General features: G+C 43.9%; 1 protein-coding gene across 4 annotated transcripts in view; it reads right to left on the bottom strand.

Annotated features, from left to right (window-relative positions):
* Positions 1-1,402: 1,402 nt before the first annotated feature.
* Positions 1,403-13,708, bottom strand: part of LOC1279866 (uncharacterized) — a 39,512-nt gene continuing 27,206 nt past the window's right edge. For all 4 annotated transcript variants that reach the window (XM_061660991.1, XM_061660990.1, XM_061660992.1 and 1 more), the window contains 6 exons: positions 6,455-6,626; positions 4,816-6,353; positions 4,351-4,652; positions 3,801-4,271; positions 3,563-3,723; positions 1,403-3,501 (listed from right to left, as the gene is read on the bottom strand). In XM_061660991.1, coding sequence (XP_061516975.1) covers positions 2,540-3,501; positions 3,563-3,723; positions 3,801-4,271; positions 4,351-4,652; positions 4,816-6,353; positions 6,455-6,626 — 3,606 coding nt within the window. In that variant the 3' untranslated portion in view covers positions 1,403-2,539. The remainder of the gene's footprint in view (positions 3,502-3,562; positions 3,724-3,800; positions 4,272-4,350; positions 4,653-4,815; positions 6,354-6,454; positions 6,627-13,708) is intronic.

Raw genomic sequence — 13,708 nt, 5'->3', positions numbered from 1 at the left:
CACGCTGCACGCATATGCGCAACGCACGACGACTTGCATTCTGTCGATCAGTTTAAGTACGATGATACGCTTTAAAATAAAACACACACACACACACGCTGATCGTAACGTGGGAGGACGAGGCGAACGAGACCAAATTTGCATTCGGTCGCTGGTAGAAATTGTTTACGGTCGACGCTTTATCGCTTCCTGGGCACGGAACGCAGGTTTTGCTCTACCTCTTGCTTGCATTGTCATAATTTAAATGACGACCTGAGAGGCATCGTGACAGCAATTTCTTTCCCCCTCATCCCCCGTTTTCATTAGTGAACTTTGTATCCGTTCTTGAGTGAAGGTTAGAAACGGTTTTATTTTATGATGGAGCCTATTTCTTCCGCTTACCGTTTATTTTGCACTTTAGCGAGCGGGAATTGGATTTGTCGCATCGGATTGAAAGTGAGTTTTTTATGATGCGTTTATAAATAGATGCTAATTTGCTGACTGCTGCAAATAAATGCACGCTTTTAATTCATTTTAATGGTCACCAAAACCCCGTTATTGAAAGTTTAGAATTTATGTTAGAACATTGAAGTTTTTTTTTGAATTTTCTTTTTTTCACACCAGGCATGGTTTTTTTTAAAGAAAAAAAATAAGGCAAATTTCCAAATTATTTATCGAAACGTTATTTTACTGTTTTCAAACAGTTATGATTATGTAATTTTCATTCAAAGTAAAATTATAACGTAAAAATATAAATAATAAATAATAATAATAAAATATGTAATAAATTTAAAAATAAATTTCATGTCCGCTCCATTGATTCTCATCCACTATATGCAGTCTTTTCACATAGGATCTTAGCTGGAGCCGTCCGCTATGTTCATTTTTTTCTGAAAAATTAATTTAAGGGGTTTTCAGTGCGTTTTGTTTAAACAAACATATTGTTTTAAAAAGAATAATAGTTCATCTTTGTTAAGATCTTGATTGGGGCTCGTGGGCCTAACCATTGATATGGAAATTTAGGAAGGACGAAAATAGTATTTGAAAAACTTATATTAAAAACATTTAAATTTTTAAAGAAAAACGAAATAAACAAAAAAGCGTTTTGTACTTTTCAAAACATTAAACCCTTTAAAACAAAAAAAAATGATCCGAAATATGACCAAGTAATCGAATCGATTGAGCCCATTGTGATCTGAAGCATTTATCCAAGACAACAACCACACAGACGGCGCTTTTAGCCGCCTCGTGCAATGGAGATAAAAGCTGCTTGCAAAGTACGTAATACATTTATTCATTTTATAAACTGAAGATTATACATAAAAATGATAATTCTATAAATTATACTTGTATGAAATTAATAAAAAGTGTATGATTATTTTCGGACAGTAAATATTTCACGAGCATTCTTCCGGGAGGAGCGTTTTTGTGTTTGGTCTTTTGTAGTTGTTTTATGTCCATATATTTTTTCGCTAGAATATTTTTATGAATATATTTAAATAGCACATTATCCGTTCATAATAATAGTAATAATAATAATAATATATATGTGTTACCTTTGTTTTCTTTCTGCATGCTTTTCTAGCATTTCTTCTGCACCTTTGGGACGACAGAGTTTAGGCGTGTGCCAAAACACGTGTTGGCTAGCGCGCGCGACGATGACCACGACGGCTAAGTTCTACATTACTTAATGGCACTAAAATCAGAATGTTTTTGTCACGTTCTTTGGTTGCGGGGGCAGCAGAGCAAGATTATGCATTAGCTGACTAACTTTTTGAAGATGTAAATTATTTCGAGAGTAACAAAAATCACCACAATGAAGAGGGCGCTCGAAATGGGTGACTTATTTGCTTGACTTAATAGGATAGTGGGTTCATTTCTTTCTCTTCCCGAGAGGTTTCGATCGAACATTGAATTTTATTTTCTCCGTAACACTTTCCTATCATTTTTCCATCACCGAATTTCATCCGAAGGCAACTGTTAATAAATGCTAATGGATTTGGTAATTCATTCTTGGAATAAATTGATGCCTTAATACAAATGTGGGGAAAAGGTTTAACATAATTCGCGTTCAAATATGTTAGAAAGGAAAGATAGTATAGGAAAAGAAAACAAAAAAAAAGGAGACGCAAAGGAAGCACACCATCTAGGTGCGCTTCAATTATCAATTCCCAGCCTGATAATTCATCACTTACTACTACGGTTTGCACGTTTCAGCAAAACACGAAAAATAGATTCGTAATCATAAATTATCGTCCTTATTGGATAAAGCATAAATAAATACTTAGCTGGAAGTTGTACGTTGGAGTAAGACATCCATTTGGTTTTTTTTTGGTCGTAGATAGCATCTATCTATCATCTTCAAGGCGGTTATTTCACCACGAACAACTGTGTGCAGCAACCTAAACTTGGCTCTCTTTCTGATTTGCATAACACAGACAACTGATGGGAATGGGGAGGGGCTTGGAGTCGCGGTAACAGTTACAAACACGATTGTAAAACTTGTAAAAATATCCCTCGCGCCCTAAACAACCCTTGTGGGCAGCTCTTTTCCCCGAGCTTAAACCGTCGAGGTAAGCGTTAGCCCTATCTGTTCCGCTCCTTGGCCACCTCCTCCTCCTCCTCCTCCTCCTGCCGAATGCTTTTTCACCACCTCCGTGTACTCCACCACTGCAGGTGGAGCAGCCGCCACTGGCCCAGCAGCGGCGGCGGAGGTTTTGCTATCCACGTTGTTCTGCTTCTGCAGCACGTCCGATTCGATCGGAATGTTCTTCCCGTACGGTGTGCTGTGGGCGATCGGTTCCACCAGCACCAGCTGCAGCTCGTTATCGACGGTCGAAAATCGTAAGGCAATATCTTTGGACTGTTTCTTGTCGATCATGTGATTGATCTCGAGGTTCGCGTTCAGCTGGCGGCTGTTTTTGTTCATGTCCACGTACGATACGACCCGCCGTGGCTGTCGGCTGGGTGAATCGTACTCGCTGCTACTGTTGCCGCAACAACCACTGGCACCACCAGCACCACCACCACCACCACTGGTGCTACTGCTGCTGCTACTGCTACAACAAGCCGTATCGCGATCAGCATTGTGTCTCGTGATGAAGGACGTTTCCTCGAAATGGTTTCGCAGGCAGCGCGGTGGACTGATTGAGGACGAGCGTACCGCATTCGTGCACGGACGGGAGTGATGCCGATCGTCGTTCTCACCCGGCGAGGACGATCCGCTGCCATTGCTCAGCTTTTTTGGCCTCAAGCGCACATCGTTTTCGTACCGCAGCTTCTGCTCGATCGTGGCCGTTTCGATGAGCGGGCGGGGCGTGTCGTAGCTTTGCAGCAGCAGCTGCTTCTTGTCCTCGTTTAGCTCCGATATGACGGACGCCACGGCCATCGCGGAGGGTGTTTGGTAGCGTCCGGTCATTTCAGCGCTCGTCGTGTCCACCGTTTCGTACTGGGGCGGGGTCCAGAGGCTTTCCAGCCGGTCCTGTTCCTCCTTGCAGATGGCAAGCTTCGCACAATCGGTTTCTGAAAAAACAGAAGGTCGTTTAAAATTTGCCAAATTTTAAGACGAAAACGTCAAACTTACCATCGACATTAACGCAATAGACCGGATTGGAGATAGAGTTCTGCTCCATATCGAGATACTTTGCACTGCGCCCCAGCAGCAGCTCAAACTGACCGGCCAAATGTTTGAAGCTGGGACGCTGCTTAGGATCATCGGCCCAACACAAACGCACGATGCCGTAACTGTTAAAAACAAGAGGAAAATATAGAACATCAAACCCGTTTTAAAAGCCCTTTCTCCTCCCCTTGCTGCCACTTACATTTCTTCGGAACAGTTCTTCGGACACTCCATCCGGTAGCCCTGCTTCAGCAGATTGTACAGATTCTGGGGCGGTATGCCCGGGTAGGGCGACGCCCCGAGCGTTATCAGCTCCCAGCACAGCACCCCGAACGCCCACACGTCGCTCTTGGTCGTGTAGATGTGGTCGGCCAGCGATTCTGGTGCCATCCACTTGACCGGCACCCGGTCCTTGCTCTTCTTCAGATACGCATCGTCCTCGTACACGTCGCGCGTCAGACCGAAGTCGGAAATCTTGCACACCTTACCCTCGGCCAGCAGCACGTTGCGGGCGGCCAGATCCCGGTGCACCAGCTTAATGTCGGTTAGGTAGGCCATCCCTTTGCTGATCTGCCAGGCGAACGATAGGATGTCCTTGACCGTGATCGGTTCGACCGCGTTCTCGTAGTCCGCATTCAGCACCTCCAGCTTGCGGCTAAGGCGAAGGTAGTTTCTGTTGGGGGCGAGAAACATGAGTATTAAATCAAAACTACGCTCTAGTTCTACCAAAACTGCACACGTTCAACACTTACTTCAACGATCCATACTGACAGTACTCAATGATTAGCAGTGGCGTATCCCCTTTGGTGCACGCACCGAGCAGCCGGATCACATTGGGATGGTTCACCTCCTGCAGCAGCTGATATTCGGACAGTAATGCGAGCAGTTCGACCGAATTGGCGCCCGTTTTCAGCATCTTCACCGCCACGGTCGTGATGCCCGGCTTTTCGGGCAGATCCGTGGCAAACCCCTTCAGCACCTTGCCAAACTCGCCCTCGCCAAGCGTTGCGTCGAGTATTAGATTCGTGCGGGGAAATTCCCACTTTGAGTCGTACTGTGAAGTTGAAATTAAAAAGAAAATCAATCCATAAAATTGTGATGGAGGCGCCTAATCTTTTTCACATTTTGGTATGCATTTTTTGAACCTGTAGCTCTCCATTGCATACAAAAGCTTTCCAATTCATAAGAAAAACACCCAAAAAAACCGCTCAACTTACATCGATTTTAAAGTTGATCTCATTGATGCGCGTCGTCAGTGGTAATTCCACGTTGAAAATCTCCGTATCGTTGCTGACCAGGTTCATGCTGATGCTGTTCATGCCACCGATCGTGCCGTTTGCACCGCTGCTCCCATCCAGCAGCTTGTTTTTCACTGTCAACTTCCGGCTGAAGCAGTACAGCACGATCATCACGGCCACCACCATCGGTATCAGCACGATCGCGATCAGATAGATCGATGCGTGCGGACCAGTGATCAACCCCGGCTCGTACAAGCTGCCATCCCGTACCGCTGCCGGTGGTGCATCCTCCGACCGATCGCGGTGTCGTGTTCCAGCTTCGTTTTCAGTGCCATTTTTCGCACCAACAGAAAACACTTCCACCTCACCACCACCTCCCGTCGATGCGCCCTCAACGTACGACGGCGTTGTCGTGGTGGAGGTAGTAGTGGTCGTTGTAGTTGAGCTGGATGTCGTCGTTTTGCTTCGCTTAAACGACGCCGGTATGCGCAACGTGTCGATGCAGCTACAGTGCCCCGACGCACGGCAGCTGCAGTGCCCCGATGCGGTCTGAATGCCACGCGCCTTGTCCGAATGGTGCAGCCCCACGATGTCCTGCTTGTACACACAGTCCTGCGGGCAGATGTGAATCTTCTCCCGGTGGCCCATCTCCTCCAGCGGATCGCACACCCCGTCCGGACAGTGGGACAGCCCGGACGAGCAGGTCGGGTAGTCCTCGGTCCACAGGCCGGGCAGATCCGTCTGCGAGCGATACTCGCACGGACCCTTAAGGCTGCCCAGCCCGCACGCACCCTCACAGCTGGTACGGTTCGGATGGGCGGCACAGAAATCTTCCGCCGAGTCCGGCCCGGGCGGCACCGCTGCACAGTGCACACCGTCCGGGTTTTTGCGCAACCGAACCAGTATGCTGACGGTGTAGTTTTTCCACGCCACCGTTAGCTCGTGCCGGCTTTCCGGCTTGTTCTGGAAGGCGGTCTCGTTCTTCAGATAGATTATGCCCGCAATCTTTGTGATGCCGAACGCGTTCAGTGGATTGCTCACGAGCCGGAAGTTTAGGTCGGCACTGTTCTCCTGGATCAGCTGCGCGAGCGCGTTCGGTTCCGCGATGCGAGCAAACTTGCGCGACGTGTCGTACACAATCGCTTCCTTCGGGTAGACAATCCTGGCCGGGTTCGCTGCTTCCTTTTTGCTCTTACCTCCGCCCCGGCCGCTTCTGCCCTGCTTCGGTGCTTCGGCACGGAAGCCACTACCTTCGGCGTAAAAGGAAGGTGGCGCTGCTGCTGCTGCTGCCTGGTGAACGTTCCCGCTGCTCGTCAGTGCTGCTGGCTGTGGCAGGTCGTACTCGTGGATGCGATTCAGGTTAGTCGTCAGACAGATGGACGCATTTGCTGCCGTGTCCCGGGTGGTGGCAGTTGCCTCGTAGTGGTACGGAGAATACTCTACCGTTTGATCCACCGCCTGCAGCGTGACACAGTAGGGAGTTCTTCGCAGTATTCCGGACCGAGCGAAAATTAGCTCTGTGAATGAAAATACCATATCAAAGCAGGCGAGACGAGTATTAGAGTACGTGGCGTGGGGATTTGTGAGTGTGAGAGAGACAGCAGGCGGTTTCACTTACTGCATCCAAAGACGGTCTGCTTGAGGCCTCCGTTGTGCTCATTTTCGTACATCGCACAGTCCGGATGGAACAGATCCATCACGTCGCCGTGCAGTTTGTAGTGGACGCGGGTGTTGACCGGGATGGAGTCGTCGTCGGTGAATACGATTCGGAAGTAGCCTACACTATCGCCCTGCGGGGTGAAAGAGTGAAACAGTGAGAGTGATGTTATTAAAACAAGGTCAGTGTTCTGGGAAATGTTCATTTAATTGCTATTTTATCTACGGATGCGTGGTATCGGGCAAGGTACACCTTCAACGTTGAACGCATGGCGGCGGACCGAGAAGAAGACTCGACCATTCAACAATTCCACGAACGCAAATTTCTATTTGTTCCCTTTTTTGCAGTGCAAATAACAGAACAACGTAAGTACAATGTTTTCCGATAATTAAAGTGCGTTTTTTTTTTCATTCTTCTAGTGAAACTTTTCTAATGAATTTATTACCGTCAAAATAGAAAGTCTGCACTCTATGGCGTCGGTGGATCAAAAATTGGATATTCATCGTATTCAGTTCAATTTAATGGCATTACACGCGTTGGGACCACATTTACCACATACTCAGCAGCGTGTGTGTTGATGAGATGTGTTAAATTGTGCGATTCTGATAAGCGGAATAATAGATAAATACATTCAAACAAACGAAAAAAAAACCCGTTCCATTTAATGATTGATGCATGAGTTTGTATAAAATGAAGCATCGCCAAACCTTCGGCCGCGCGCAGCAGAGACTTCTTCCATCGAAATCGAATAACAACAATATGCAACATCATCGGTGGAAGGTGCAAACGGTGGTGGTGGTGATGGTGTTGTCCCGCGGGAAATAAATTAATTTTTGCTAACGCTTACATCATGACAATGTCAATTGGAACACACGCAGCAGCATTTTTCGCCTTTTCTCCTCATCGTCTTTTTAGCAGCAGCTTTTTCCTCGTATGTTTTGTTCACGCGTTTATTGTGAGACATTTTATTGGCAAATTTGCCCACATGTGCGGGTGCTTTTATCGTGACTGATCACATTCTTTTGTGATAAATCATGTAATGGAAAACTTTAAAAAAACCACATTACAATGGATCTCTCTTTTTTCTAGGAGTAAAATTTGAAAGAGGGAGAACGAAGGGAGCTCGGCTTCTCGAGGATGCTTAAACAGTTTTAAGCAGTTTTATGCTTAAACGAATGTTATCAACAGTGTTTCAAAATACTTCTTATTTCATAGACTGAAACTAAACTTAAACAAATACATTTTATAACCGATAACAATCCCGATACGCAATTGACAAGCATAATCATGACTTTTTCTAGCTGCGAACAGTGCTGCCAAATGCCACTGTTTCAGTCACCAACACTCATGACTGAAAAGAAGCTCAAATCAGCTCACGTACACAGCTGAGATGATCAGAGGTGAGACTAACAGTTGGTGGACCAATCACCAATGCTTGGTGACATTTTTTAGCACTCAACTCTTGGTCACTCATGACATTTTCTGTCGGTGATAATCACGACAATCTTAGAATATACTTGGAGAGTAATCCCAAGCAACAAAATTAGCATGCTTTCTCGCTCTGTTTGGTTTGACGGACCGTTGGGCCAAACAGAGCGAGTAAACATGCTCATTTTGTTACTCGTACGCACCGCATATCTCCAATGACTCTAGTGATGCTCACCGAGAGAAAATGTCGTGACAAAGTAACTGACCAAAAGTTGCTTACACAAAATGTCACCAAGGATGTAACGGTCGCAGCCACTGTTTGAGTCTCACCTCTGATCATCACAGTAGAGCTCGTAACGCTGACATAATTTTGTTTCAGTCGGAATTTATCATGACTATATCAGTGACATTTTGTAGAACTGATCATAGTAAAAAAAAAGTCATGACATACTGACTGACCAAGCGCTGGTCGCAAAAATGGACACGAAGCATGCATTGGCCACACCAATCGTTTTGAGAATCACCTCTGATTATCACAATTGAGTACGTCGTGACGCTGACATGGATTTTGTTTCATTCAGTTTTTTTTTTGTGACATTTTGGAGCACTGGTTTTAGCACGTTTATAAAGAATTATAATTGAAAACCTTAAAATATACTCGATGGAGTACTGGAACGATGTAAAGTACTCTGATTTTACAAGGATTCAATATGAAATATAACATAAATTTGTTTTTTCACTCTCTCCTCTATCCTAGGCATCCTTTTAAATCAGTTTAGAAGGTAAAACCAACTACTCGTGTCAATACTACAAATATTCAAGAGTATTTTTGATTAAAAAAAGGTTGAAATTCCAATTAAGATGATACCTACGGATCCTTTCGCGGCTGATTCGGCTATCTCGAGAATAGTAGAAACACAGTCCGTCGAATGTGAAACATTCGACAAATCTTTTAAATCTTTTTCACTTGAATTAATAAGACTATTCTCATACCACAGGATGATGCTTTTTCCCCAATAAATCCATTAACAACTGAATTTCACCCTACCGTTACGTTCACCACAATCGAATGCTTTGTGAGCGCAGTTTTTACTGAAGTAGATTTCCCGCAGGATTAGATTGTTGTGCAAAATCCGTCTACCTCTCGAGACAGTAACACTCTTTCTTAGGAATATTTCGGTTTAGATGCAAACCATCTTGCTCTTGATGCGGGTTGGGTAAGTGAGTGAGCTGCACAACGTCTCAGTTTCATTGCGGTTGACAACATCGGAGGAGGAGAATCCAGAGAGACCGGCTTGGCCAATGCTCGCGGCAAACAAATCGCACATAAAAAGGTCGTGTATAACAAATGAGCTCACTTTATAACCCTTGCTAACAACAATGATCCTTTCGCATCTTTCGCGACTTTTCCTGGGAAGGGGGAAGGAGGCAGGAAGGAAACAGAACACACACATCGAAGATGTTAGTTTTTATGAGTTCTTTGTTCTTGCTGTTTGTACCAAAACAACGCACACAGGGCAAACAATTTCTTCTGTCCCTTCCAATTTGGATGTTTACGTCCCTGAATCATTCCAATGTCCTTATATGAAGCGATCGTTGCATGCCTTGCTGTCTGTTTGCGCGCCACAGACACAGGAAATATGCAAATTCATTTGCTCAAAATCCGAAAAGCGCACATGGGGCGATGGTCACGCGTCTTTTGGAACGTGGCGGCGGAAACCTATAATGGACGGAATTGAGCGGCACGACGGTTATTCTTCCGACGGAAAGCATACCACCACCGCCGCTTGCTTCCGGTGTGTGGGTTTACTGCCACAGACAGGCGGGAACGGCATGAATGGTGAAGTATGGTAAGTTATATTGCGCACACATTAAAAGATGTCCTTTTAAAAGCTTACCGTATGGAAAGCATTGTCTGCAAGGACTGACACCGTCTCAAATGCTTAAAGTCATCGAACTTAGTGCAAGGCTTACAGTGTGCCGGGAGTGTCCCCGAATGGTCAGCTTCTTGGGAATTAATCTAATACTGCCCCGGTCTGGAATACTGCACGAAAGGATTTGTGTGTGGTCAATCCCGTGCAAGCAGCAGTATGAGTATGCTCGTCCCTACCTATCCGTCTGTGTCTGTCTGTTGGCCAGCCAAGAGGAACAAACCATACACGCTCTCTCCCTGTATCTTTAAGAGGGAGGTCCTCAGTGGAGGTTATTGCCGGTTAGTTTGTTAATCCAAATGTCCCAACAAGCACTATCTCGGCTCTTTTCGAAGGTTCCTTTTCCCATTGCTGCTGCTATCTTTGCTTTGCGCGTTGCGTGATTAGCTTGCATTAATCAGCGTGATGGGTAAATAGACACAAGCACACACGAGCGCCGAAAAAAACGCAATGCTGTCTGGCACACGGGGGGAGAACAAGGACGATGTGGATGGACCTGTGTGCTGCTGCCTCACCCCAGTAGTAGTGCTGGGGTGGTCATAAAATCCATCCACCCACCCACCGTCCGACCATCATCATCAACATTAGCAACGGCAGTAGGTGTTGCTTCGGGTGTTCCGGTGATTGTTTTCGTCATACTGCCTGCTACGACTACGCCACAAGTATCCCTGTAACTTGTGGCCACTTGAGTGGGTTTCAGCTGACTGGGGTGTCATGGTACTACTTTCGCCACACGACCGACCGACCAACTACTCCTACTCCGTAAAGTGGATAAATCTCGACGCAAATGAACATCCCTGTTGAGCTCGTGCGAGTATGTGGACGTTCTTTGACGGATGATGATGATGATGGTGACGGGCGGTGATGATGGCCGACAGCCGGCTTGGACTGGGCCTGTTGTTGAAGGATGAGTGATTAGTTTCTTTTTCAGAAGGTTCACGGTCAAAGTCAGGGTAATTTCACCCAAGCCTATAGCGGCGCACATGTGACCAATGTATATACACACACGCAAACACAAACACACGTTGTGAAATCTTTTGGACAAATATGCTGCTTTAATGCTTGTCGAATTGAATATTTTGAAGAGATTGTATCAGAATGGTCAGAAGCGTTATACAAAATACTCAGTAGGGCTCACTTCATGCAACACACGCTACAGGGTCGTGGAAGGACCGGCTATTGAATTTCGTGACTTAAATCAAAGCCTTGAACTGCAGCACGAAGCTTTCTTGTTGATGCTCTGTATCTTAACATGAATGTTTTCCCCAAAACCCGGGCCATTTTAAAGGAAATTCTTCCCACATCACATTCTTCTATCGAGAACGATTGATGCCTTACATGCTTCCTGAGCCATGTAAAACGATTCAAATGGTCAATTTGGATGGTTTGCTCCCCCTCACCCTGATTTTGGTAACGCTTCTTTGGTTGCAAGCAATTTTTAAAGCTAATATTGATACAAGCAATACGGGGACACGGTTCTCGGTAACATCGGCCCCGCTGCTCGGCTGCTACGGGAACTGTCGAGAGAGATTCCCCCTGTGTTCTCTTCTACCCGCACCGAACACGAACCAAACCCTTTCCGACATGAAACCGGCAGCGTCGTCGTCGTCCTGCGATCGCTCACCGTGCCATTTGTCAACACAATTGTCAAACGCGGCATGCCACCACCGCACCGTCGCATGAAATTCAATCTCCATAGAGTTTTTGGCGGAGGCGGGCGCATAGGTAAGCATCTCATACCGCGCTCTCTCCACCAGCGCGCGATTGCACAATGGGCAGTTTAGAACAAATTGCGGGATAAAATTATTTTTGCAGAAATTGTTAGTTTTTATCGTTTGTAGTAAAGTATTATGATAATAAATAACATTTTATTTGTAGTTCGCATCCATACCACCAGGTGGCGCTACATAAAATAGTGTTTTAAGGGATCTTTGCTTAGTTTTATTAATTTTGTGTGTTTTTTTTCTTGTATTATTTGTTGCTAATAGTATAAACCATTTTAAAATATACTGTAATGTTCCGTAATGAAGATTAAATAAAGAATAATAATAATAATATATAAACAAAACATAATAATTTTGAATAAGATAATTTTTTCTGCTTTGTATAGGACAATTGTAGCTAATTCTCGTCACTTTTACTCACAGGTAGTACAAATATTAAAAATTTACATACACAACTTAGGTGGATGCTATTACAAGCTCGTGACGTCTAGTTCACTTTTCTAAAGACATGAATAAAGGCATTTAAATAATTAGATAGAGCAGGTGCATTGAAATAAAGCACTTCCCAAATTCGTAATGAAAAGCAGCACATATTGTTTGTCTTTGAATATTCATCCAATACCTTTCCAAGTGCTGTACTGCCTTCAGAAGGGGTAATAAAACTAAAAATCCTTCTTGGTTTTACAACTATCTAAAAAAATCAAAATTGCACGATAGCTACAAACTAAGTATTTACTTCATTTGTAAAGTTAAACCCTGTCTTTGTTTTAGTGCGTGTAGCTACTGATATTGAACTGGTTAACGAATCAGAGGAATACAGCTCATTAAACAAAATGTCCTTCTGGATGCATTTTCTTTCTTGCAAAATATTCTTTGTAGCATCTCCCCTCTATCCTTATATTTAGTTTGTCATGAGTTTTGGGAGTTTCTTCTCCCAAAACGCCAATAGATGCTACTGCATTCATAACGTTTTCCTGTTATGCGTATAATTTAAGAATTACTTTCCTTATATCCTTCTATAATCTGCAGTAGGACCAAAAGGTATTTGGTTCTGATTTGCTTCATTATATTTAATGATAAAGTTAGGTTAGAATAGAAATTTACATATTAGATAAGTACATGAGCTGAAACTAAGGCTGCGCTCTGGCACCAATCGAACACGACATCCGACTCGAACAAACCCATATAATCATATGGAGGTGCACTGTCAGACACAAACAAACAAACAAGACAAACATGTCAAATCCCATACATTTTTCATGTTCGATGTCGTGTTCGATTGGTGCTAGAGCGCCGGGTAAGATACACAGCTTCGTAATTGAAATGAAAGTTGATCAAAAGCACGTAGAATATATTTTTGTAGAATACACGAAATACGCTACACTAGGCACCTATGGAGACGCCTAGTTACGCATGTGTCTGTTTTTAGAAAAAGTTGATGGGAAAAAACTTCAATAAAATTCGCGTTCGCAAACTTTCGCAGAATATTTCTTCACAGATTGAAAGTATATATATTACACTATGATGTGACATATATGAGACAACGCCACTCTACGCCACTTTTATAATGGCATCAAGTCAAAAGTTAAAATTATGAAAATTTTCAGGAGGTTTCTTCAGTTATTATCGTATATTTTTGCATAAAATTAACTTAGCTCAAAATTTTTCATGTGTTTATAAAGCTGACTAAATATCCTTTATAAAATGTCTAAATTTATCAAAATCGGTTCATATTTGAAAAAGTTACAAAGGTTTAAAGTTTTCCAAAAAAGTGAAGATTTTTCTGCGTTTTTTTTAACAAATCTCGACTTTGAGAGGTGTTTTCTAGAGAACCAGAACAGATAAAGAGCTCATATTTGGTATTTTTCTTAGTTTAACCCTTAGTATTAAAACCTATTATTTGGAATTGCGCTATTACAAAGTTGAGTTTTTGAATTTCATCCCGGCAAATGCCCATTGTGGATTGGTGCCGTAAGCGCGTGTGTTGTAAGTGGCGACATTTTCGTGGAAACCAGTCCGTACCAGTGAAGTCACGGAGCACAACAAACAACAAGCAAACCCAGGGGGGAATGAGAATATTTTATAAGGTATTTTTAAAAAATGTATTGAGTTTCCAACGCCAGCCCCCACGA

This window comes from Anopheles gambiae, chromosome 3 (genome assembly GCF_943734735.2).
Source record: "Anopheles gambiae chromosome 3, idAnoGambNW_F1_1, whole genome shotgun sequence".
Classification (NCBI taxonomy): domain Eukaryota; kingdom Metazoa; phylum Arthropoda; class Insecta; order Diptera; family Culicidae; genus Anopheles; species Anopheles gambiae.
The sequence above is the reverse complement of the archived record's forward strand: the minus strand, read 5'-3'. Positions and strand labels throughout refer to the sequence as shown.